Here is a 22,257-nt window from a genome sequence, read left to right as displayed (position 1 = left end):
CAATTTTCCCCATTTTTTCACCAATTTTCCCCATTTTTCCACCAATTTTTCCACTGATTTTCCCCATTTTTCCCCCATTTTCCCCATTTTTTTCCCCCATTTTCCCAACTATTTCCCCCATTTTTTCACCGATTTTCCCCATTTTTCCACATTTTTTCCACCGATTTTTCCACCAATTTTCTCCATTTTTCCACCCATTTTCCCCATTTTTTCACTGATTTTTCCACCGATTTTTCCACCGATTTTTCCACCAATTTTCTCCATTTTTCCACCGATTTTCCCCATTTTTTCCCCGTTTTTCCCCATTTTTTTCCCCCATTTTTCCACCGATTTTCCCCTTTTTTTCCCCGTTTTTTCCCCATTTTTTCCCCCATTTTTTTCCCCCATTTTTTCAACGATTTTCCCCCATTTTCCCACCAATTTTTCCCCATTTTCCCACCAATTTTCTCCATTTTTCCACCGATTTTTTTCATTTTTTCCCCGTTTTTTCCCCCAGTCCCTCCCACTCCCCTCCCAGTCCATCCCAGCCCCCCCCAAATCCCCATTTTCATCCAATTTTACCCTGAAAAATCCAATTTTACCCCCAAAATCCCATTTTTCCCCCATTTTTTCCCCCCATTTCCCCCGTTTTTCCTCCATTTTCCCACCGATTTTCCCCATTTATTCCCCATTTTTCCACCGATTTTTCCACCGATTTTCCCACCAATTTTCTCCATTTTCTCACCGATTTTTCCCCATTTTTTCACTGATTTTTTCCACCGATTTTTCCACCGATTTTCTCCATTTTTTCCCCCATTTTCCCCCCGTTTTTTTCCCCGTTTCCCCCCAGTTTGTCCCAGTCTGGCCAGCACCTGCAGGTGGGTGATGTTGTGGTCGATGTTCATGGTGGAGGTCTCGCAGTTCTCTGCGATGTATTTGTAGTCCTGGGGACAGGGCTCCTCGTCCACCTGCCGTTCACGCACGGGATGGGGACGTTCTCGTGGCCCCTGGCCACGTCCCTGGGGGGAAAAAGGGGAAAAAGGGGAAAAAAAAGGGGGGGGTTTGAAATCAGCGATGAAATCTGGGGGGAAATGGGGAAAATCGGGGAAAAATCGGGGTGGGAATGGGAAAAAAATGGGAAAAAACGGGGCGGAAATGGGAAAAAAATGGGAAAAAATCAGGGCGGAAATGGGAAAAATGGGGAAAAAATTGGGGGCAGAAATGGGAAAAAAATGGGGGCAGAAATGGGAAAAATCCCATGGAAAAAATCGCAAAAAAATCCAGGCAGAAATGGGAAAAATTGGGAAAAAAATCCGGGGCGGAAATGGGAAAAAAATGGGGGCAGAAATGGGAAAAAAATGGGAAAAAAATCCGGGCAGAAATGGGGAAAATCCCATGGAAAAAATCGCAAAAAAATCCGGGCAGAAATGGGAAAAAAATGGGGAAAAATCCGGGCGGAAATGGGAAAAATGGGGAAAAAATCAGGGCAGAAATGGGAAAAATCCCATGGAAAAAATCCCATGGAAATCTGGGCAGAAATGGGGAAAATCCTGTGAAAATCTGGCTAGAAATGGAAAAAACTCCTATGGAAATCTGGTCAGAAATGGGGAAAATCCCATGGAAAAAATGGGAAAAAAATCCGGGCAGAAATGGGGAAAAAATGGGAAAAAAATCAGGGCAGAAATGGGAAAAATCCCATGGAAAAAATCGCAAAAAAATCCAGGCAGAAATGGGAAAAATTGGGAAAAAAATCCGGGGCGGAAATGGGAAAAAAATGGGGGCAGAAATGGGAAAAAAATGGGAAAAAAATCCGGGCAGAAATGGGGAAAATCCCATGGAAAAAATCGCAAAAAAATCCGGGCAGAAATGGGAAAAAAATGGGGAAAAATCCGGGCGGAAATGGGAAAAATGGGGAAAAAATCAGGGCAGAAATGGGAAAAATCCCATGGAAAAAATCCCATGGAAATCTGGGCAGAAATGGGGAAAATCCTGTGAAAATCTGGCTAGAAATGGAAAAAACTCCTATGGAAATCTGGTCAGAAATGGGGAAAATCCCATGGAAAAATTCCCATGGAAATCTGGGCAGAAATAGGAAAAATCGGAAAAAAAATCGGGGCAGAAATGGGAAAAAAATCAGGGCAGAAATGGGAAAAATTCCATGGAATAAATCGCAAAAAAATCCGGGCAGAAATGGGAAAAATCCCATGGAAAAATTCCCATGGAAATCTGGGCAGAAATGGGAAAAATCCCCTGGAAAAAATCCGGGCAGAAATGGGAAAATAGCAACAAAAATTGGGGCGGAAATGGGAAAAATGGGGAAAAAATCAGGGCGGAAATGGGAAAAACATGGGGAAAAATCGGGGTGGAAATGGGAAAAAAATGGGAGAAAATTGGGGCAGAAATGGGAAAAAAATGGGAAAAAATCGGGGCGGAAATGGGAAAAAAATGGGGAAAAAATTGGGGGCAGAAATGGGAAAAATGGGGAAAAATCGGGGCAGAAATGGGAAAAAAATGGGAGAAAATTGGGGCAGAAATGGGAAAAAAATGGGGAAAAAATTGGGGCAGAAATGGGAAAAAAATGGGGAAAAATCGGGGCGGAAATGGGAAAAAAATGGGGAAAAATTGGGGCGGAAATGGGGAAAATGGGGAAAAAATTGGGGCAGAAATGGGAAAAAAATGGGAGAAAATTGGGGCAGAAATGGGAAAAAAATGGGGAAAAATCGGGGCGGAAATGGGAAAAAAATGGGAAAATCTGGGCGGAAATGGGGAAAATGGGGAAAAATCAGGGCAGAAATGGGAAAAAAATGGGGGCAGAAATGGGAAAATTGCAAAAATAAATCTGGGCAGAAATGGGAAAAATCCCATGGAAAAAATAGCAAAAAAATCAGGGCCGAAATGGGAAAAATTGGGAAAAAAATCCGGGTGGAAATGGGAAAAATGGGGAAAAAATTGGGGGCAGAAATGGGAAAAATGGGGAAAAAAATCCGGGCAGAAATGGGAAAAATCCCATGAAAAAATCGCAAAAAAATCAGGGCCGAAATGGGAAAAATGGGAAAAAAAATCGGGGCGGAAATGGGAAAAAAATGGGGGCAGAAATGGGAAAAAAATGGGAAAAAAATCCGGGCAGAAATGGGGAAAATCCCATGGAATAAATAGCAAAAAAAATCAGGGCCGAAATGGGAAAAATTGGGAAAAAAATTGGGGCAGAAATGGGAAAAAAATGGGGAAAAACCGGGGCGGAAATGGGAAAAATGGGGGAAAAAATCCGGGCGGAAATGGGAAAAAAATGGGAAAAAAATCCGGGCAGAAATGGGGAAAATCCCATGGAAAAAATCCCATGGAAATCTGGGCAGAAATGGGAAAAATCCTGTGAAAATCTGGCTAGAAATGGAAAAAATCCCATGGAAATCTGGTCAGAAATGGGGAAAATCCCATGGAAAAAATGGGAAAAAAATCCGGGCAGAAATGGGAAAAATTGGGAAAAAAAACGGGGCGGAAATGGGGGAAAATCGGGAAAAAATCCGGGCGGAAATGGGAAAAAAAAAAACGGCAAAAAAAATTGGGGCAGAAATGGGAAAAATCCCATGGAAAAAATCGCAAAAAAATCAGGGCCGAAATGGGAAAAATCGGGAAAAAACCTGGGCAGAAATGGGAAAAATTGGGAAAAAATCAGGGCAGAAATGGGAAAAATCCCATGGAAAAAATAGCAAAAAAATCGGGGCAGAAATGGGGAAAATCCCATGGGAAAAATCCCATGGAAATCTGGGCAAAAATGGGAAAATGGCAAAAATAAAATCCGGGCAGAAATGGGAAAAATCGGGAAAAAAGTCGGGGCAGAAATGGGAAAAAAATGGGAGAAAATTGGGGGCAGAAATGGGAAAAAAAAGGGGGCAGAAATGGGAAAAAAATGGGAAAAAAATCAGGGCAGAAATGGGAAAAATCCCATGAAAAAATTTGCAAAAAAAATCCGGGCAGAAATGGGGAAAATCCCATGGAAAAAATCGCAAAAAAATCAGGGCCGAAATGGGAAAAATTGGGAAAAAATCGGGGCGGAAATGGGAAAAAAATGGGGGCAGAAATGGGAAAAAAATGGGAAAAAAATCCGGGCAGAAATGGGGAAAATCCCATGGAATAAATAGCAAAAAAATCAGGGCCGAAATGGGAAAAATTGGGAAAAATCGGGGCGGAAATGGAGAAAATCCCATGGAAAAAATAGCAAAAAAATCAGGGCCGAAATGGGAAAATGGTAAAAAAAATCGGGGCGGAAATGGAAAAAATCGAATGGAAAAAATCCCATGGAAAAAAATCCCATGGAAATCTGGTCAGAAATGGGAAAAATCGGAAAAAAAATCGGGGCAGAAATGGGAAAAATGGCAAAAATAAATCTGGTCAGAAATGGAAAAATCCCATGGAAAAAAATAGCAAAAAAATCAGGGCAGAAATGGGGAAATGGCAAAAATAAATCTGGGCAGAAATGGAAACACTCCCATGGAAAAAAATCCCATGGAAATCTGGGCAGAAATGGGAAAAATCCCATGGAAAAAATCCCAAAAAATCCAGGAAAGAATCCCAAAAAAATCCAGGAAAAAATCCCCAAAAAATCGCAAAAAATCCAGGAAAAAATCCAGAAAAAATCCGGGAAAAATCCCCCAAAAATCCAGGAAAAAATCCAGGAAAAAATCCCCAAAAAATCCAGAAAAAATCGCAAAAAAATCCCATGGAAAAAATCCCATGGAAATCTGGTCAGAAATGGGGAAAATCCCATGGAAAAAATCGCAAAAAAATCAGGGCAGAAATGGGAAAAATGGCAAAAATAAATCGGGGCAGGAATGGGAAAAATCCCAGGGAAAAAATCCCAAAAAATCCAGAAAAAAATCGCAAAAAATCCACAAAAAATCCTCAAAAAATCCCAAAAAATCCAGGAAAAAATCCCCAAAAATCCGGGAAAAATCCCCCCAAAATCCATTAAAAAATTCGCAAAATATCCAGGAAAAAATCCCAAAAAATCCAGGAAAAAATCCCCAAAAAATCCCCATAAAAATCACCAAAAAATCCAGAAAAAATCCCAAAAAATCCGGGAAAAATCCCCCAAAAATCCATAAAAAATTCACAAAAAATCCCAAAAAATCCAGGAAAAAATCTCAAAAAATCCCAAAAAATCAGGAAAATTTTCTATGAAAATAAAACTCCCAAATTGTCCCAAAAATGCCCGGATTTCCCTCAGACCTCACCTGCTGATGATGCGCTTGGTGTGCAGGGCCCGGCCCCGTCAGGCACAGTTTGTGACCCAAAAATCACCAAAAAAATCAGAAAAAAATCCAAAAAAATCCCCAAAAAATCCCAAAAAATCAGGAATATTTTCCATAAAAATAAAACTGCCAAATTGTCCCAAAAATGCCCGGATTTCCCTCAGACCTCACCTGCTGACGATGCGCTCGGTGTGCAGGGCCCGGCCCCCTCAGGCGCAGTTTGTGGCCAAAAAATCACCAAAAAATCCCCCAAAAAATCCCCAAAAAATCCCAAAAAATCAGGAATATTTTTCTATAAAAATAAAGCTCCCAAATTGTCCCAAAAATGCCCGGATTTCCCTCAGACCTCACCTGCTGACGATGCGCTCGGTGTGCAGGGCCCGGCCCCCTCAGGCGCAGTTTGTGACCCAAAAATCAGCAAAAAAATCCAGAAAAAAATCCCAAAAAAATCCACAAAAAATCCCCCAAAAATCAGGAATATTTTCTATAAAAATAAAACTCCCAAACTGTCCCAAAAAGGCCCGAATTTCCCTCAGACCTCACCTGCTGACGATGCACTCAGCCCACTGCCCCCAGGCGCAGTTTGTGGCACAAAAATCACCAAAAAATCCACAAAAAATCCCAAAAAATCAGGAATATTTTCTATAAAAATAAAACTGTCAAATTGTCCCAAAAATGCCCGAATTTCCCTCAGATCTCACCTGCTGACGATGCGCTCGGTGTGCAGGGCCCGGCCCGCCGCCCCCAGGCGCAGTTTCCGGTTGAGCTGCAGCGCCACCCAAACCTCGGAGCGCTCCGGGGTCAGGTCCAGGGGGGAATCGCCCTCCTTGTTCCGCACCTCGGGGTCCGCCCCGCGCGACAGGAACAGGCTGGGGGGGCAGCGAGGCCTCAGGGACCCCTCCTCAAATTGCAGACCCCTCCCCAAATTGATTGGAACCCCCTGGGACCCCCCAAATTCAAGCCCGAATTCCGGGGATCCCCCCGCGACCTTTAATGGTTTCTCCCCATGGGATCCTCTATGGACCCCAAATTGGGGAGGGGGGTCAGGGACCACCTGAGACCCCTCCCCAAATTTCTGAGACCCCTCCCCAAATTTCGGACCCCCCCTCAAATTTCGGACCCCTCCTCAAATTCCAGACCCCTCCCCAAATTGCTGGGACCCCCCAAATTCAACCCTGAATTCTGGGGATCCCCCCCTGCCCTTTAATGGTTTCTCCCCATGGGATCATCTATGGACCCCAAATTGGGGAGGGGGCTCAGGGACCACCTGGGATCCCTCCCCCAAATTCCTGAGACCCCTCCCCAAATTCCTGAGACCCCTCCCCAAATTTCAGACCCTTCCTCAAATTGCAGACCCCTCCCCAAATTGATTGGAACCCCTACATCCACCCAAATTCAACCTCGAATTCCGTGGATCCCCCCGTGCCCTTTAATGGTTTCTCCCCATGGGATCCGCTATGGAGCCTTCCTGGGACTCCTCAGCCCCCTCAGAAGCCCCCAGACCCAATTCCCTCACCTCGCACAATCATGGTAGCTCTCCCTGGCTGCGATGTGCAGGGGCGTGTCCCCGTGGAAGTTGATCCCCCTGACACCCCCAGACCCCTGTGACCCCCCTGAAGCCCCCCGAAGCCCCCAGACCCCTCAGAAGCCCCCAGACCCAATACCTGACACAGTCATGGTAGCTCTCCCTGGCTGCGATGTGCAGGGGCGTGTCCCCATGGAAGTTGATCCCCCTGAAGCCCCCAGACCCCTGTGACCCCTGTGACCCCTCAGAAGCCCCCAGACCCAATACCTGACGCAGTCATGGTAGCTCTCCCTGGCTGCGATGTGCAGGGGCGTGTCCCCATGGAAGTTGATCCCCCTGAAGCCCCCAGACCCCTGTGACCCCTGTGACCCCCCTGAAGCCCCCCGAAGCCCCCAGACCCAATACCTGACACAATCATGGTAGCTCTCCCTGGCGGCGATGTGCAGGGGCGTGTCCCCATGGAAGGGCTGTCCCTGTGTCCCCTGGTGTCCCCAGACCCCTGTGACCCCCCTGAAGCCCCCTGAAGCCCCCAGACCCATTACCTGACACAATCATGGTAGCTCTCCCTGGCTGCGATGTGCAGGGGCGTGTCCCCATGGAAGTTGACCGCGTGCAGGTCGCACTGCGCGTTCAGCAGCACCTCGGCGATCTCGGCGCTGCCCGTGAACGACGCCCAGTGCAGGCAGATGTTCTCCTCCTGAGTGACCAACTGACCATTAGTGACCACTGCTGACCAGCACTGACCATCACTGACCACCCAAACCCACCCACTGACCATCAGTGACCAGCCAAACCCAGCCACTGACTGCCCAGTGCAGGCAGATGTTCTCCTCCTGAGTGACCAACTGACCATTAGTGACCACTGCTGACCAGCACTGACCATCACTGACCACCCAAACCCACCCACTGACCATCAGTGACCAGCCAAACCCAGCCACTGACTGCCCAGTGCAGGCAGATGTTCTCCTCCTGAGTGACCAACTGACCATCACTGACCAGCACTGACCATCAGTGACCACCCAAACACAGCCACTGAGCATCAGTGACCAGCACTGACCAGCACTGACCACCCAAACCCACCCACTGACCATCACTGACTGCCCAGTGCAGGCAGATGTTCTCCTCCTGAGTGACCAACTGACCATCAGTGACCAGCACTGACCAGCCAAACCCACCCCCTGACTGCCCAGTGCAGGCAGATGTTCTCCTCCTGGCACAGGAGTGACCAACTGACCATCAGTGACCACTGCTGACCACCCAAACCCACCCACTGACCATCAGTGACCAGCACTGACCATCAGTGACCACCCAAACACAGCCACTGACTGCCCAGTGCAGGCAGATGTTCTCCTCCTGAGTGACCAACTGACCATTAGTGACCACTGCTGACCAGCACTGACCATCACTGACCACCCAAACCCACCCACTGACCATCAGTGACCAGCCAAACCCAGCCACTGACTGCCCAGTGCAGGCAGATGTTCTCCTCCTGAGTGACCAACTGACCATCACTGACCAGCACTGACCATCAGTGACCACCCAAACACAGCCACTGAGCATCAGTGACCAGCACTGACCAGCACTGACCACCCAAACCCACCCACTGACCATCACTGACTGCCCAGTGCAGGCAGATGTTCTCCTCCTGAGTGACCAACTGACCATCAGTGACCAGCACTGACCAGCCAAACCCACCCCCTGACTGCCCAGTGCAGGCAGATGTTCTCCTCCTGGCACAGGAGTGACCAACTGACCATCAGTGACCACTGCTGACCACCCAAACCCACCCACTGACCATCAGTGACCAGCACTGACCATCAGTGACCACCCAAACACAGCCACTGACTGCCCAGTGCAGGCAGATGTTCTCCTCCTGAGTGACCAACTGACCATCAGTGACCACTGCTGACCATCAGTGACCAACTGACCAGCACTGACCAGCACTGACCAGCACTGACCAGCAGTGACCATCAGTGACCATCAGTGACCACCAGTGACCACCCTGGGTCCTCCCAGCTGTGCCCCCAGGTGTGTTCCCAATGCCCCCAGGTGTGCCCAGGTTTATCCCAGGTATCCCCAGGTGTGTCCCCAGCTGTCCCCAATGTCCCCAGCTGTCCCCAGGTATATCCCAGGTATATCCCAGGTATATCCCAGGTATCCCCAGGTGTATCCCCAGGTGTGCCCAGGTATCCCCAGGTGTGCCCAATGCCCCCAGGTGTATCTCAGGTATCCCCAGCTGTCCCCAGGTGTGTCCCCAGGTGTGTCCCCCAGCTGTCCCCAGGTGTGTTCCCCAGGTGTATCCCCAGGTGTATCTCAGGTGTGTTCCCCAGCTGTCCCCATCTGTCCCCAGGTGTGTCCCCAGGTGTGTCCCCAGGTATATCCCAGTGTATCCCTGGTATCCCCAGGTGTATCTCAGGTGTGTTCCCCAGCTGTCCCCATCTGTCCCCAGGTATCCCCATCTGTCCACAGGTATATCCCAGTGTATCCCATGTATCCCCAGGTGTGTTCCCCAGGTGTGTTCCCAATGCCCCCAGCTGTCCCCAAGTGTATCTCAGGTGTCCCCAGCTGTCCCCAGGTGTATCCCCAGGTGTATCTCAGCTGTCCCCAGGTGTATCCCCAGGTGTGTTCCCCAGGTGTATCCCCAGGTGTCCCCAGCTGTGTCCCCAGGTGTATCTCAGCTGTCCCCAGGTGTATCCCCAGGTGTTCCCAATGCCCCCAGGTATCCCCAGGTGTATCTCAGGTATCCCCAGGTATATCCCAGGTGTCCCCCCAGGTGTCCCCCCAGGTGCTCTCACGTTGTCGGTCAGGGTGACGTCGGCCCCGCGGGTCAGCAGCCGCCGGATGACCTCGATGTGTTTGTGCTCGGCCGCCCAAATGATGGGGGTCCAGCCCCCGCTGTCCTGGGGGGGCACACAGGGGTCACTCAGGGTCAGTGACCAGCACTGACCAGCACTGACCAGCACTGACCATCACTGACCACCCACTGACCATCACTGACCATCCCAGACCCAAATGATGGGGGTCCAGCCCCCGCTGTCCTGGGGGGGCACACAGGGGTCACTGACCAGCACTGACCAGCACTGACCAGCACTGACCAGCACTGACCATCCCCAAACCATCACTGACCACCCCAGACCATCACTGACCACCCCCACTGACCACTCCAAATGATGGGGGTCCAGCCCCCGCTGTCCTGGGGGGGCACACGGGGGTCAGTGACCAGCACTGACCAGCACTGACCATCACTGACCAGCACTGACCATCACTGACCAGCACTGACCCAAATGATGGGGGTCCAGCCCCCGCTGTCCTGGGGGGGCACACAGGGGTCAGTGACCAGCACTGACCAGCACTGACTACCCCCAGACCATCACTGACCATCACTGACCACCCCAAACCACCCCCAGACCATCACTGACCACCCCAAATCACTCCAGACCAGCACTGACCACGCCCAGGACACCCCCAGGACACACTGACCATTGTCAAGACACACTCAGGACACACTGACCACTCCCTGGACACACTGACCACTCCCTGGACACACTCAGGACACACTGACCACACTCAGGACACACTGACCATACCCAGGGCACACTGACCATTGTCAAGACACTCAGGACACACTGACCATACCGAGGACACACTGACCATTGTCAAGACACACTCAGGACACACTGACCACTCTCAGGACACACTGACCATTGCCAGGACACTCTCAGGACACACTGACCACTCTCAGGACACTCTCAGGACACACCTGAGCTCACACCTGTCCCTCACCTGTGCGTTGACGTCCACCTGGCCGGTGCTCAGCAGCAGCTCCATTGACCACTGACCATTGCCAGGACACTCAGGACACACTGACCATTGCCAGGACACCCCCAGGACACACTGACCATTGTCAAGACACACTCAGGACACACTGACCCCTCTCAGGACACTCTCAGGACACACTGCCCACACCTGTCCCTCACCTGTGCGTTGACGTCCACCTGGCCGGTGCTCAGCAGCAGCTCCAATGACCACACTGACCATTGCCAGGACACACTCAGGACACACTGACCATTGCCAGGACACACTGACCATTGCCAGGACACTCTCAGGACACACTGACCATTGCCAGGACACACTGACCACACTCAGGACACACTGACCATTCCCAGGACACACTCAGGACACTCAGGACACACTGACCCCTCCCAGGACACACTGACCATTGCCAGGACACACTGACCACAATGACCACAATGACCACACTGACCATTGCTCACACCTGTCCCTCACCTGTGCGTTGACGTCCACCTGGCCGGTGCTCAGCAGCAGCTCCAATGACCACACTGACCATTGCCAGGACACACTCAGGACACACTGACCATTGCCAGGACACCCAGGACACTCAGGACACACTGACCATTGCCAGGACATACTGACCATTCCCAGGACACACTCAGGACACACTGACCATTGCCAGGACACACTCAGGACACACTGACCATTGCCAGGACACTCAGGACACACCCAGGACACTCAGGACACACTGACCACAATGACCACACTGCCCATTGCCCACACCTGTCCCTCACCTGTGCGTTGACGTCCACCTGGCCGGTGCTCAGCAGCAGCTCCAATGACCACTGACCATTGCCAGGACACTCTCAGGACACACTGACCACACTGACCATTGCCAGGACACTCTCAGGACACACTCAGGACACACTGACCACACTGACCATTGCCCACACCTGTCCCTCACCTGTGCGTTGACGTCCACCTGGCCGGTGCTCAGCAGCAGCTCCACCATCTCCAGGTTTCCGTTTTTGGCCGCGTGGTGCAGGCAGGTGGAGCCGTCCTCCTCCTGTGACGTCATCAGAGAGAGGCGGTGACGTCATACGGCGGGGATGACATCATACAGGGGGGTCAGTGATGTCATACAGAGAGATATGGTGACGTCATACTGGGGTGGTGATGTCATACAGGGAGCGGTGATGTCACAATGGGAGTTGTGACGTCATACAGGTAGAGATGATGACGTCATACAAGGGGTGACGTCATACGAGGAGCGATGATGTAATAATGGGTGTTGTGATGTCATACAGGGGGTTGTGATGTCATAAAGGGAGAGGTGACGTCACAAATGGAGTTGTGACGTCATATAGAGGGTTGCTGATGTCATAATGTGAGCTGTGACGTCACACAGGGGGTCGGTGATGTCATACAGGGAGACAATGGTGTCATAAATAGAATGGTGATGTCATACCGGCGATTATGATGTCATGCAGGGAGTGATGATGTCATAAATGGAGTTGTGACATCATACAGAAGATGATGACATCATACAGGAAGGTGACGATGTCATAAATGGAGTTGTGACGCCATACAGAGGATGGTGACGTCACACAGGCAATGACATCACACAGAGGATGGTGATGTCACACGGGGGAGGGGCAGGCACTGTGACGTCATACAGTGTCGACACGGTGACGTCACAGGGTGGGGACGATGTCATCGGGTGGGGGTGATGTCATGGTTTGTGTGGTGACGTCACGGGGCGTGCGATGACGTCACAGGTGTGTCTGCGATCTCACAGGTGTGTGGGGGTGTGTCTGTGATGTCACAGGTGTGTCCCAGGTGTGTCCCAGGCGTCACACAGGTGTGTCCCAGGTGTGTCTATGATGTCACAGGTGTATCTATGATATCCCAGGTGTGTGTATGACGTCACACAGGTGTATCTATGATGTCACACTCACCTGGCTGTAGGCACACCCCCCCCTGCCCAGCAGGTACCGCGCCGTCTCTGTGTGTGTCTGTGTGTATCTATGATATCTCAGGTGTATCTATGCTGTCACAGGTGTATCTATGATGTCACACAGGTGTGTCCCAGGTGTGTCCCAGGTGTGTCCCAGGTGTGTCACTCACCTGGCTATATGCGCACCCCCCCCTGCCCAGCAGGTACCACGCCGTCTCTGTGTGTGTATCTATGATACCCCAGGTGTGTCACAGGTGTATCTATGACGTCACTCAGGTGTGTCACTCACCTGGCTGTAGGCGCACCCCCCCCTGCCCAGCAGGTACCGCGCCGTCTCTGTGTGTGTGTGTGTCTATGATATCCCAGGTGTGTCTATGATATCCCAGGTGTGTCTATGATGTCACACAGGTATGATGATGTCACACAGGTATGATGACATCACTCAGGTGTGTCACTCACCTGGCTGTACGCGCACCCCCCCCTGCCCAGCAGGTACCGCGCCGTCTCTGTGTGTGTGTATCTATGATACCCCAGGTGTGTCTATGATGTCACACAGGTGTATCTATGATGTCACACAGGTGTGTCACTCACCTGGCTATATGCACACCCCCCCCTGCCCAGCAGGTACCGCACCGTCTCTGTGTGTGTGTGTGTGTGATACCCCAGGTGTGTCACAGGTGTGTCCCAGGTGTGTCACTCTCACCTGGCTGTACGCGCAGCCCCCCCTGCCCAGCAGGTACCGCGCCGTCTCTGTGTGTGTGTGTGTGTGTGTCTATGATACCCCAGGTGTGTCACAGGTGTATATATGATGTCACAGGTGTATCTATGACGTCACTCTCACCTGGCTGTAGGCACACCCCCCCCTGCCCAGCAGGTACCGCGCCGTCTCTGTGTGGGTGTATCTATGATACCCCAGGTGTGTCTATGATACCCCAGGTGTGTCACAGGTGTCACACAGGTATGATGATGTCACTCAGGTGTGTCACTCACCTGGCTGTAGGCACACCCCCCCCTGCCCAGCAGGTACCGCGCCATCTCTGTGTGTGTGTGTGTGATATCCCAGGTGTGTCTATGATATCCCAGGTGTGTCACAGGTGTGTCTATGATATCCCAGGTGTGTCTATGCTGTCACAGCTGTGTGTGGGTGTGTCTATGATGTCACTCAGGTGTGTCCCAGGTGTGTCACTCTCACCTGGCTATAGGCACACCCCCCCCTGCCCAGCAGGTACTGCGCCATCTCTCTCTGTGTGTGTATCTATGATATCCCAGGTGTGTCTATGATGTCACACAGGTGTCACACAGGTGTGATGATGTCACTCTCACCTGGCTATATGCGCAGCCCCCCCTGCCCAGCAGGTACCGCGCCGTCTGTGTGTGTGTGTGTGTGTGATACCCCAGGTGTATCACAGGTGTATCTATGATATCCCAGCTGTGTCTATGATATCCCAGGTGTGTCTATGATGTCACTCAGGTGTGTCCCAGGTGTGTCCATACCTGGCTATAGGCACACCCCCCCCTGCCCAGCAGGTACCGCGCCGTCTCTGTGTGTGTGTGTATCTATGATACCCCAGGTGTATCACAGGTGTATCTATGATATCCCAGCTGTGTCTATGATATCCCAGGTGTGTCACAGGTGTCACACAGGTGTCACAGGTGTGTCACACTCACCTGGCTGTACGCGCACCCCCCCCTGCCCAGCAGGTACCGCGCCGTCTCTGTGTGTGTATCTATGATATCCCAGGTGTGTCTATGATGTCCCAGGTGTGTCCCAGGTGTGTCACAGGTGTGTCCCAGGTGTGTCACTCACCTGGCTGTACGCACACCCCCCCCTGCCCAGCAGGTACCGCGCCGTCTCTGTGTGTGTGTGTGTGTGTCTATGATACCCCAGGTGTGTCACAGGTGTATCTATGATATCCCAGGTGTGTCTATGATGTCCCAGGTGTGTCACAGGTGTCACACAGGTGTCCCAGGTGTGTCCCAGGTGTGTCCATACCTGGCTGTAGGCGCACCCCCCCCTGCCCAGCAGGTACCGCGCCGTCTCTGTGTGTGTATCTATGATATCCCAGCTGTGTGTGGGTGTGTCTATGATGTCACACAGGTGTATCTATGACGTCACTCACCTGGCTGTAGGCGCACCCCCCCCTGCCCAGCAGGTACCGCGCCGTCTCTGTGTGTGTGTGTGTGATATCCCAGGTGTGTCTATGATATCCCAGCTGTGTGTGGGTGTGTCTATGATGTCACACAGGTATGATGATGTCACACAGGTATCACACAGGTGTGTCACTCACCTGGCTGTAGGCGCACCCCCCCCTGCCCAGCAGGTACCGCGCCGTCTGTGTGTGTGTGTGTGTATCTATGATACCCCAGGTGTGTCACAGGTGTGTCCCAGGTGTGTCACTCACCTGGCTGTACGCGCAGCCCCCCCTGCCCAGCAGGTACCGCGCCGTCTCTGTGTGTGTGTGTGTGTGATACCCCAGCTGTGTGTGGGTGTATCTATGATGTCACACAGGTATGATGATGTCACACAGGTGTATCTATGATGTCACACAGGTGTGTCACTCACCTGGCTGTAGGCGCAGCCCCCCCTGCCCAGCAGGTACCGCGCCGTCTCTGTGTGTGTGTGTGATATCCCAGCTGTGTCTATGATATCCCAGGTGTGTCCCAGGTGTATCTATGATATCCCAGGTGTGTCTATGATGTCACTCAGGTGTGATGATGTCACACTCACCTGGCTATAGGCGCACCCCCCCCTGCCCAGCAGGTACCGCGCCGTCTCCAGTTGATCGTTGGCCACGGCCTCCATCAGCGGCGTCCGGCGCTGCTTGTCCACGGCGTTGATGTTGGCACCGGCCTGAGAGTGACCACAGTGACCATGAGTGACCACAGTGACCACAGTGACCACAGTGACCACAGAGTGACCAATGATCACAGTGACCATGAGTGACCACACAGTGACCATGAGGGACCATGAGTGACCACAGAGTGACCATGAGTGACCAGAGAGTGACCAATGATCACAGAGTGACCACACAGTGACCATGAGGGACCACAGAGTGACCAGAGAGTGACCAGAGTGACCAACGATCACAGAGTGACCACAGAGTGACCACTGAGTGACCATGAGTGACCACAAAGTGACCACTGAGTGACCATGAGTGACCACTGACCACAGAGTGACCATAGAGTACCAGAGTGACAACTGAGTGACCACTGAGTGACCACAGTGACCATGAGGGACCACAGAGTGACCATGAGGGACCACAGTGACCACTGAGTGACCATAGAGTGACCAATGAGTGACCCTGAGTGACCAATGAGTGACCATAGAGTGACCAATGAGTGACCAATGACCACAGAGTGACCAGAGTGACCACACAGTGACCACAGTGACCAATGAGTGACCACAGAGTGACCAATGATCACAGAGTGACCAATGACCACAGTGACCATAGAGTGACCACTGAGTGACCATGAGTGACCACAGAGTGACCAATGAGTGACCAATGAGTGACCACAGAGTGACCACTGAGTGACCACTGAGTGACCACAGTGACCAGAGAGTGACCACAGTGACCACAGAGTGACCACAGAGTGACCACACAGTGACCATGAGGGACCACAGAGTGACCAATGAGTGACCATGAGTGACCACAGTGACCACAGTGACCAATGAGTGACCAATGATCACAGAGTGACCAATGAGTGACCATGAGGGACCACAGAGTGACCACTGACCACAGAGTGACCACAGAGTGACCATGAGGGACCACAGTGACCAATGAGTGACCATGAGTGACCACTGACCACAGTGACCAATGAGTGACCACTGAGTGACCACCGAGTGACCACTGAGTGACCACAGTGACCATGAGTGACCAATGATAACAGAGTGACCACACAGTGACCATGAGGGACCACAGAGTGACCAGAGAGTGACCACAGTGACCATGAGGGACCATGAGTGACCAATGATCACAGAGTGACCACAGAGTGACCATGAGGGACCACTGACCCCACTGACCAATGAGTGACCAATGATCACAGAGTGACCACTGAGTGACCATAGAGTGACCAGAGTAACCACAGTAACCACAGAGTGACCACAAAGTGACCACTGAGTGACCAGAGAGTGACCAACGAGTGACCACAGAGTGACCAATGAGTGACCACAGAGTGACCAATGAGTGACCAACGAGTGACCACAGAGTGACCAATGAGTGACCACAGAGTGACCAATGAGTGACCAATGAGTGACCACAGAGTGACCATAGAGTGACCACTGAGTGACCATGAGTGACCACAAAGTGACCACTGAGTGACCAATGAGTGACCACCGAGTGACCATGAGTGACCAATGAGTGACCAATGAGTGACCATGAGTGACCAATGAGTGACCATGAGTGACCAATGAGTGACCACTGACCAGAGAGTAACCAATGAGTGACCATGAGTGACCACTGAGTGACCATAGAGTGACCATAGAGTGACCATAGTGACCACTGACCAACAGATCCCACACTGGGATGTCACTGGTGTCACAGGTGTGTCCCAGGTGTGTCCCAGGTGTTACAGGTGTCACCCAGGTGTGTCACTGGTGTCATTCAGGTGTCCCTGCTGTCACTCAGGTGTCACTCAGGTGTCACCCAGGTGTGTCCCAGGTGTGTCTCAGGTGTGTCACTGCTGTCACTCAGGTGTCACTCAGGTGTCACAGGTGTGTTACAGGTGTCACTCAGGTGTGTCCCAGGTGTGACTCAGGTGTGTCCCAGGTGTGTCACTGCTGTCACTCAGGTGTGTCACAGGTGTCACTCAGGTGTCACTGGTGTCACCCAGGTGTGTCACTGGTGTCCCAGGTGTGTCCCAGGTATGTCCCTGCTGTCACTCAGGTGTCACTCAGGTGTCACTCAGGTGTGTCCCAGGTGTCACTCAGGTGTCACTCACCTGCAGCAGGAGGTGACAAATCTCCAGGTGTCCCTTTGGGCTGTACTGAGATGTCCCTGCTGTCACTCAGGTGTCACTCAGGTGTCACTCAGGTGTTACAGGTGTGTCACTGATGTCACTCAGGTGTCACTCAGGTGTCACTCACCTGCAGCAGGAGGTGACAAATCTCCAGGTGTCCCTTTGGGCTGTACTGGGAGCACTGGGATGTCCCTGCTGTTACAGGTGTGTCCCTGCTGTCACTCAGGTGTCACTCAGGTGTCACTCAGGTGTCACTGATGTCACTCAGGTGTCACTCAGGTGTGTCACTCACCTGCAGCAGGAGGTGACAAATCTCCAGGTGTCCCTTTGGGAGCACTGGGATGTCCCTGCTGTCACTCAGGTGTCACTCAGGTGTGTCTCAGGTGTGTCCCAGGTGTGTCCCAGGTGTCACTCAGGTGTCCCTCACCTGCAGCAGGAGGTGACAAATCTCCAGGTGTCCCTTAGGGAGCACTGGGATGTCCCTGCTGTCACTCAGGTGTCACTCAGGTGTGTCCCAGGTGTGTTATAGGTGTGTTACAGGTGTGTCCCAGGTGTGTCCCAGGTGTGACTCACCTGCAGCAGGAGGTGACAAATCTCCAGGTGCCCCTTTGGGCTGTACTGGGATGTCCCTGCTGTCACTCAGGTGTCACTCAGGTGTTACAGGTGTGTCACTGATGTCCCCCAGGTGTGTCCCAGGTGTCACTCAGGTGTCACTGATGTCACTCAGGTGTCACTCACCTGCAGCAGGAGGTGACAAATCTCCAGGTGTCCCTTAGGGCTGTACTGGGATGTCCCTGCTGTCACTCAGGTGTCACTCAGGTGTCACTCAGGTGTGTCACAGGTGTGTTACAGGTGTCCCCCAGGTGTCCCAGGTGTGTCACTCACCTGCAGCAGGAGGTGACAAATCTCCAGGTGTCCCTTTGGGCTGTACTGGGAGCACTGGGATGTCCCTGCTGTTACAGGTGTGTCCCTGCTGTCACTCAGGTGTCACTCAGGTGTTACAGGTGTGTCACTGATGTCACTCAGGTGTCACTCAGGTGTGTCACTGATGTCACTCAGGTGTCACTCAGGTGTGTCACTCACCTGCAGCAGGAGGTGACAAATCTCCAGGTGTCCCTTTGGGCTGTACTGGGAGCACTGGGATGTCCCTGCTGTTACAGGTGTGTCACAGGTGTGTCCCTGCTGTCACTCAGGTGTCACTCAGGTGTCACTCAGGTGTCACTGATGTTTCAGGTGTCACTCAGGTGTGTCCCAGGTGTGTCACTCACCTGCAGCAGGAGGTGACAAATCTCCAGGTGTCCCTTAGGGAGCACTGGGATGTCCCTGCTGTCACTCAGGTGTCACTCAGGTGTCACTCAGGTGTCACTCAGGTGTCACTCAGGTGTGTCACTCACCTGCAGCAGGAGGTGACAAATCTCCAGGTGTCCCTTCTGGGCGGCCGCGTGCAGCGCCGAGCGCTTGCTCTGAGCGTCGCTCTGGAAATTGGGGTCCAGGTTGTCCACTGGGGGAGGGGACACAAAAATGGGGTGAAAAACACGGAAAATGGGAAAAAAGCAGGAGAAATGGGGAAAGGGACCCAAAAATGGGGTGAAAAACACCGGAAATGGGCAAAAAGGAGACCAAAAATTGGGGTAAAAACAGCAGGAATGGGCAAAAGCACCGGGAATGGGTAAAAAGCACCAGAAATGGGGAATGGGAGAGAAAAAATGAGGTAAAAAATAGCAAAAACGGGCAAAAGCACCGGGAATGGGAAATGGGAGAGAAAAATGGGGAAAGGGACCCAAAAATGGGGAAAGGGACCCAAAAATGGGGAAAGGGACCCAAAAATGCGGAAAGGGACCCAAAAATGGGGTGAAAAACACCAGAAATGGGTAAAATCACCAAGAATGGGTAAAAAGCACCAGAAATGGGAAATGGGAGAGAAAAAATGGGAAAAGGGACACAAAAATGGGGTAAAAACCAGCAGAAATGGGCCAAATCAGGAGAAATGGGGAAAGGGACCCAAAAATGGGGTGAAAAACACTGAAAATGGGGAAAAGCACCGGGAATGGGGAAAGGGACCCAAAAATGGGCAAAAAGGAGACCAAAAATTGGGGTAAAAAGCACTGAAAATGGGGTAAGAAAGAGCCAAACTCACAGAGCATGAGGATGACCCGGCCCAGCTCCCCCTGTTTGACGCTCAGGTAAAGCTGCCGGGGGTGGAAACGGAGCTTCTTCCTCCTGGGGGGAACTGGGAGTGACTGGGGGGAACTGGGATGGGACTGGGAGGGACTGGGAGGGACTGGGATGGGATTGGGGGGAACTGGGAGGGACTGGGATGGGACTGGGAGGGACTGGGAGGGACTGGGAGGGACTGGGAGGGGATTGGGGGGGACTGGGAGGGACTGGGAGGGGATTGGGAGGGACTGGGATGGACTGGGAGGGACTGGGGGGGACTGGGAGGGACTGGGGGGGACTGGGAGGGAACTGGGAGTGACTGGGATGGAGTGGGATGGGACTGGGAGGGACTGGGAGGGACTGGGAGGGACTGGGATGGGATGGGATATACTGGGATATACTGGGAGGGACTGGGAGGGACTGGGATGGGTTTGGGGGGAACTGGGAGGGACTGGGAGGGAAATGGGAGGGACTGGGATAGACTGGGAGTGACTGGGAGGGGACTGGGAGGGACTGGGATGGAGTGGGAGGGACTGGGAGGGAAATGGGAGGGGATTGGGGGGGACTGGGAGTGACTGGGAGGGACTGGGAGGGAGTGGGATGGACTGGGAGGAATTTTAGGGAGCCCCAGGGAATTTTCAGGTATTTTTATCCACCCCAGGTGAATTTTTTGGGATGATTTAACCCTCCCCAGGTGTGATTTTTGGGGTCCCAGGTGTGGTTTTTTGGGGTCCCAGGTGTGGTTTTGGGCTGTTCTATCCCCCCCAGGTGTGGTTTTTGGGGTCCCAGGTACATTTTAACCCTCCTGGATGTAATTTTGGGGTCCCAGATGTGGTTTTTGGGGTCCCAGCTGTGATTTTTGGGGTCCCAGATGTGATTTTTGGGGTGTTTCTCCCTCACCTCTCGGCCTCCTGGCCCAGCAGGGCCTTCTCCAGGTGCTCTCGGGCGGGGCCTGGGGGGAGCCCCCGGGCGCTCAGGGCCCCCCCCGAGGGCAGGGCCAGGGCGGGGCCCCCGGAGCTGTCGATGGGCTCGGCCTGGGGGTCCTGGGGGGGCGCCCGGCCCTCGCCCTGGCCCCGCATCCGGGCACTGCCAGGGGGGAAAGGAGCAAAAATCAGCAAAAATCCCCCAAAAAATCCCACCAAAATAACCCAAAAATCAAAAAAATCCCGTTCAAAATGAGCCAAAAATCACAAAAATCCCGTTCAAAATCAGCCAAAATAACCCAAAATATCCCGGCCCTCGCCCTGGCCCCGCATCCGGGCACTGAGGGGGGAAAAGGAGCCAAAATGAGCCAAAATCAGGAAAAATCCCAAAAAAAATCCCGTTCAAAATAACCCAAAATCAGCCAAAATAACCCAAAGTATCCCCGGCCCTCGCCTTGGCCCCGCATCCGGGCACTGCCAGGGGGGAAAAGAGCCAAAATCAGGAAAAATCCCCCAAAAAAATCCCACCAAAATAACCCAAAAATCAAAAAAATCCCGTTCAAAATGAGCCAAAAATCACAAAAATCCCACTCAAAATCAGCCAAAATAACCCAAAATATCCCGGCCCTCGCCCTGGCCCCGCATCCGGGCACTGCCAGGGGAAAAGAACAAAAATGAGCCAAAATCAGGAAAAATCCCCCAAAAAATCCCACCAAAATAACCCAAAAATCAAAAAAATCCCGTTCAAAATGAGCCAAAATAACCCAGAATATCCCGGCCCTCGCCCTGGCCCCGCATCCGGGCACTGCCAGGGGGGAAAGGAGCAAAAATCAGCAAAAATCAGCCAAAATCCCCAAAAAAATCCCGTTCAAAATGAGCCAAAATCAGCCAAAATCCCAAAAAAATCAGCAAAAATCAGCAAAAAAAACCCCGTTCAAAATGAGCCAAAATCAGCCAAAATCCCCAAAAAATCAGCAAAAATCAGCAAAAAAAACCCCGTTCAAAATGAGCCAAAATCAGCCCAAAAATCCCACTCAAAATCAGCCAAAATCAGCCAAAAAACCCTGCTCAAAAGGACCCAAAATCAGCAAAAATCCCCCCAAAAATCCCACTCAAAATGACCCAAAAATCACAAAAATCCCACTCAAAATGACCCAAAATCAGCCAAAATAACCCAAAAAAAACCCCACTCAAAATGACCCAAAATCAGCCCAAATAACCCAAAAAAACCCCACTCAAAATGACCCAAAATCAGCCAAAATCCCCCCCAAAAATTCACTTTTTCCCCCAAAAACCCAATTTTTTTCCCCCTCAAAATCCACTTTTTTCCCCCCTCAAAATTCACTTTTTCCCCCTCAAAATCCACTTTTTTTCCCCAAAAACCCAATTTTTTTCCCCTCAAAATTCAATTTTTTCCCCCTGAAAACCCAATTTTTTCCCCCTCAAAATTCACTTTTCCCCCCCCCAAAAATCCACTTTTCCCATCAAAATCCACTTTTTTTCCCCCTCAAAATCCACTATTTTACCCCTCAAAATTCATTTTTTTTCCTCTCAATATTCAATTTTTCCCCTCAAAATTCACTTTTTTCCCTCAAAATTCAATATTTTCCCCCCCAAAATCCACTTTTTTCCCCCCAAAACCCAATTTTTACCCCCAAAAAACCCAATTTTTTTGCCCCAAAATTCAATATTTCCCCCCAAAAAATTCACTTTTTTTCC

General features: G+C 51.6%; 1 protein-coding gene and 1 long non-coding RNA gene across 2 annotated transcripts in view; one reads left to right on the top strand and one right to left on the bottom strand.

Annotated features, from left to right (window-relative positions):
- Positions 1-22,257, bottom strand: part of EHMT2 (euchromatic histone lysine methyltransferase 2) — a 61,580-nt gene that overhangs the window by 18,996 nt on the left and 20,327 nt on the right. The window contains 10 exon segments of the mRNA XM_071419563.1: positions 852-947; positions 950-998; positions 5,930-6,097; positions 7,296-7,450; positions 9,549-9,653; positions 11,510-11,611; positions 15,231-15,353; positions 18,853-18,959; positions 19,596-19,678; positions 20,516-20,701. Coding sequence (XP_071275664.1) covers positions 852-947; positions 950-998; positions 5,930-6,097; positions 7,296-7,450; positions 9,549-9,653; positions 11,510-11,611; positions 15,231-15,353; positions 18,853-18,959; positions 19,596-19,678; positions 20,516-20,701 — 1,174 coding nt within the window.
- LOC139586279 (uncharacterized) lies at positions 12,240-15,236 on the top strand. Its single transcript, XR_011677676.1, has 8 exons — positions 12,240-12,437; positions 13,586-13,646; positions 13,772-13,878; positions 13,912-14,073; positions 14,244-14,364; positions 14,402-14,528; positions 14,824-14,869; positions 15,168-15,236. It is a non-coding gene; the product is annotated as an uncharacterized lncRNA (long non-coding RNA).

The sequence above is a fragment of the Agelaius tricolor genome, unplaced genomic scaffold, assembly GCF_023055355.1.
Source record: "Agelaius tricolor isolate 1412-34295 unplaced genomic scaffold, bAgeTri1.0.p SCAF_110, whole genome shotgun sequence".
In the NCBI taxonomy this organism is placed as follows: Eukaryota; Metazoa; Chordata; class Aves; order Passeriformes; family Icteridae; genus Agelaius; species Agelaius tricolor.
Note: the sequence above shows the minus strand (reverse complement) of the source record. Positions and strands in the feature narration are given on the sequence as shown.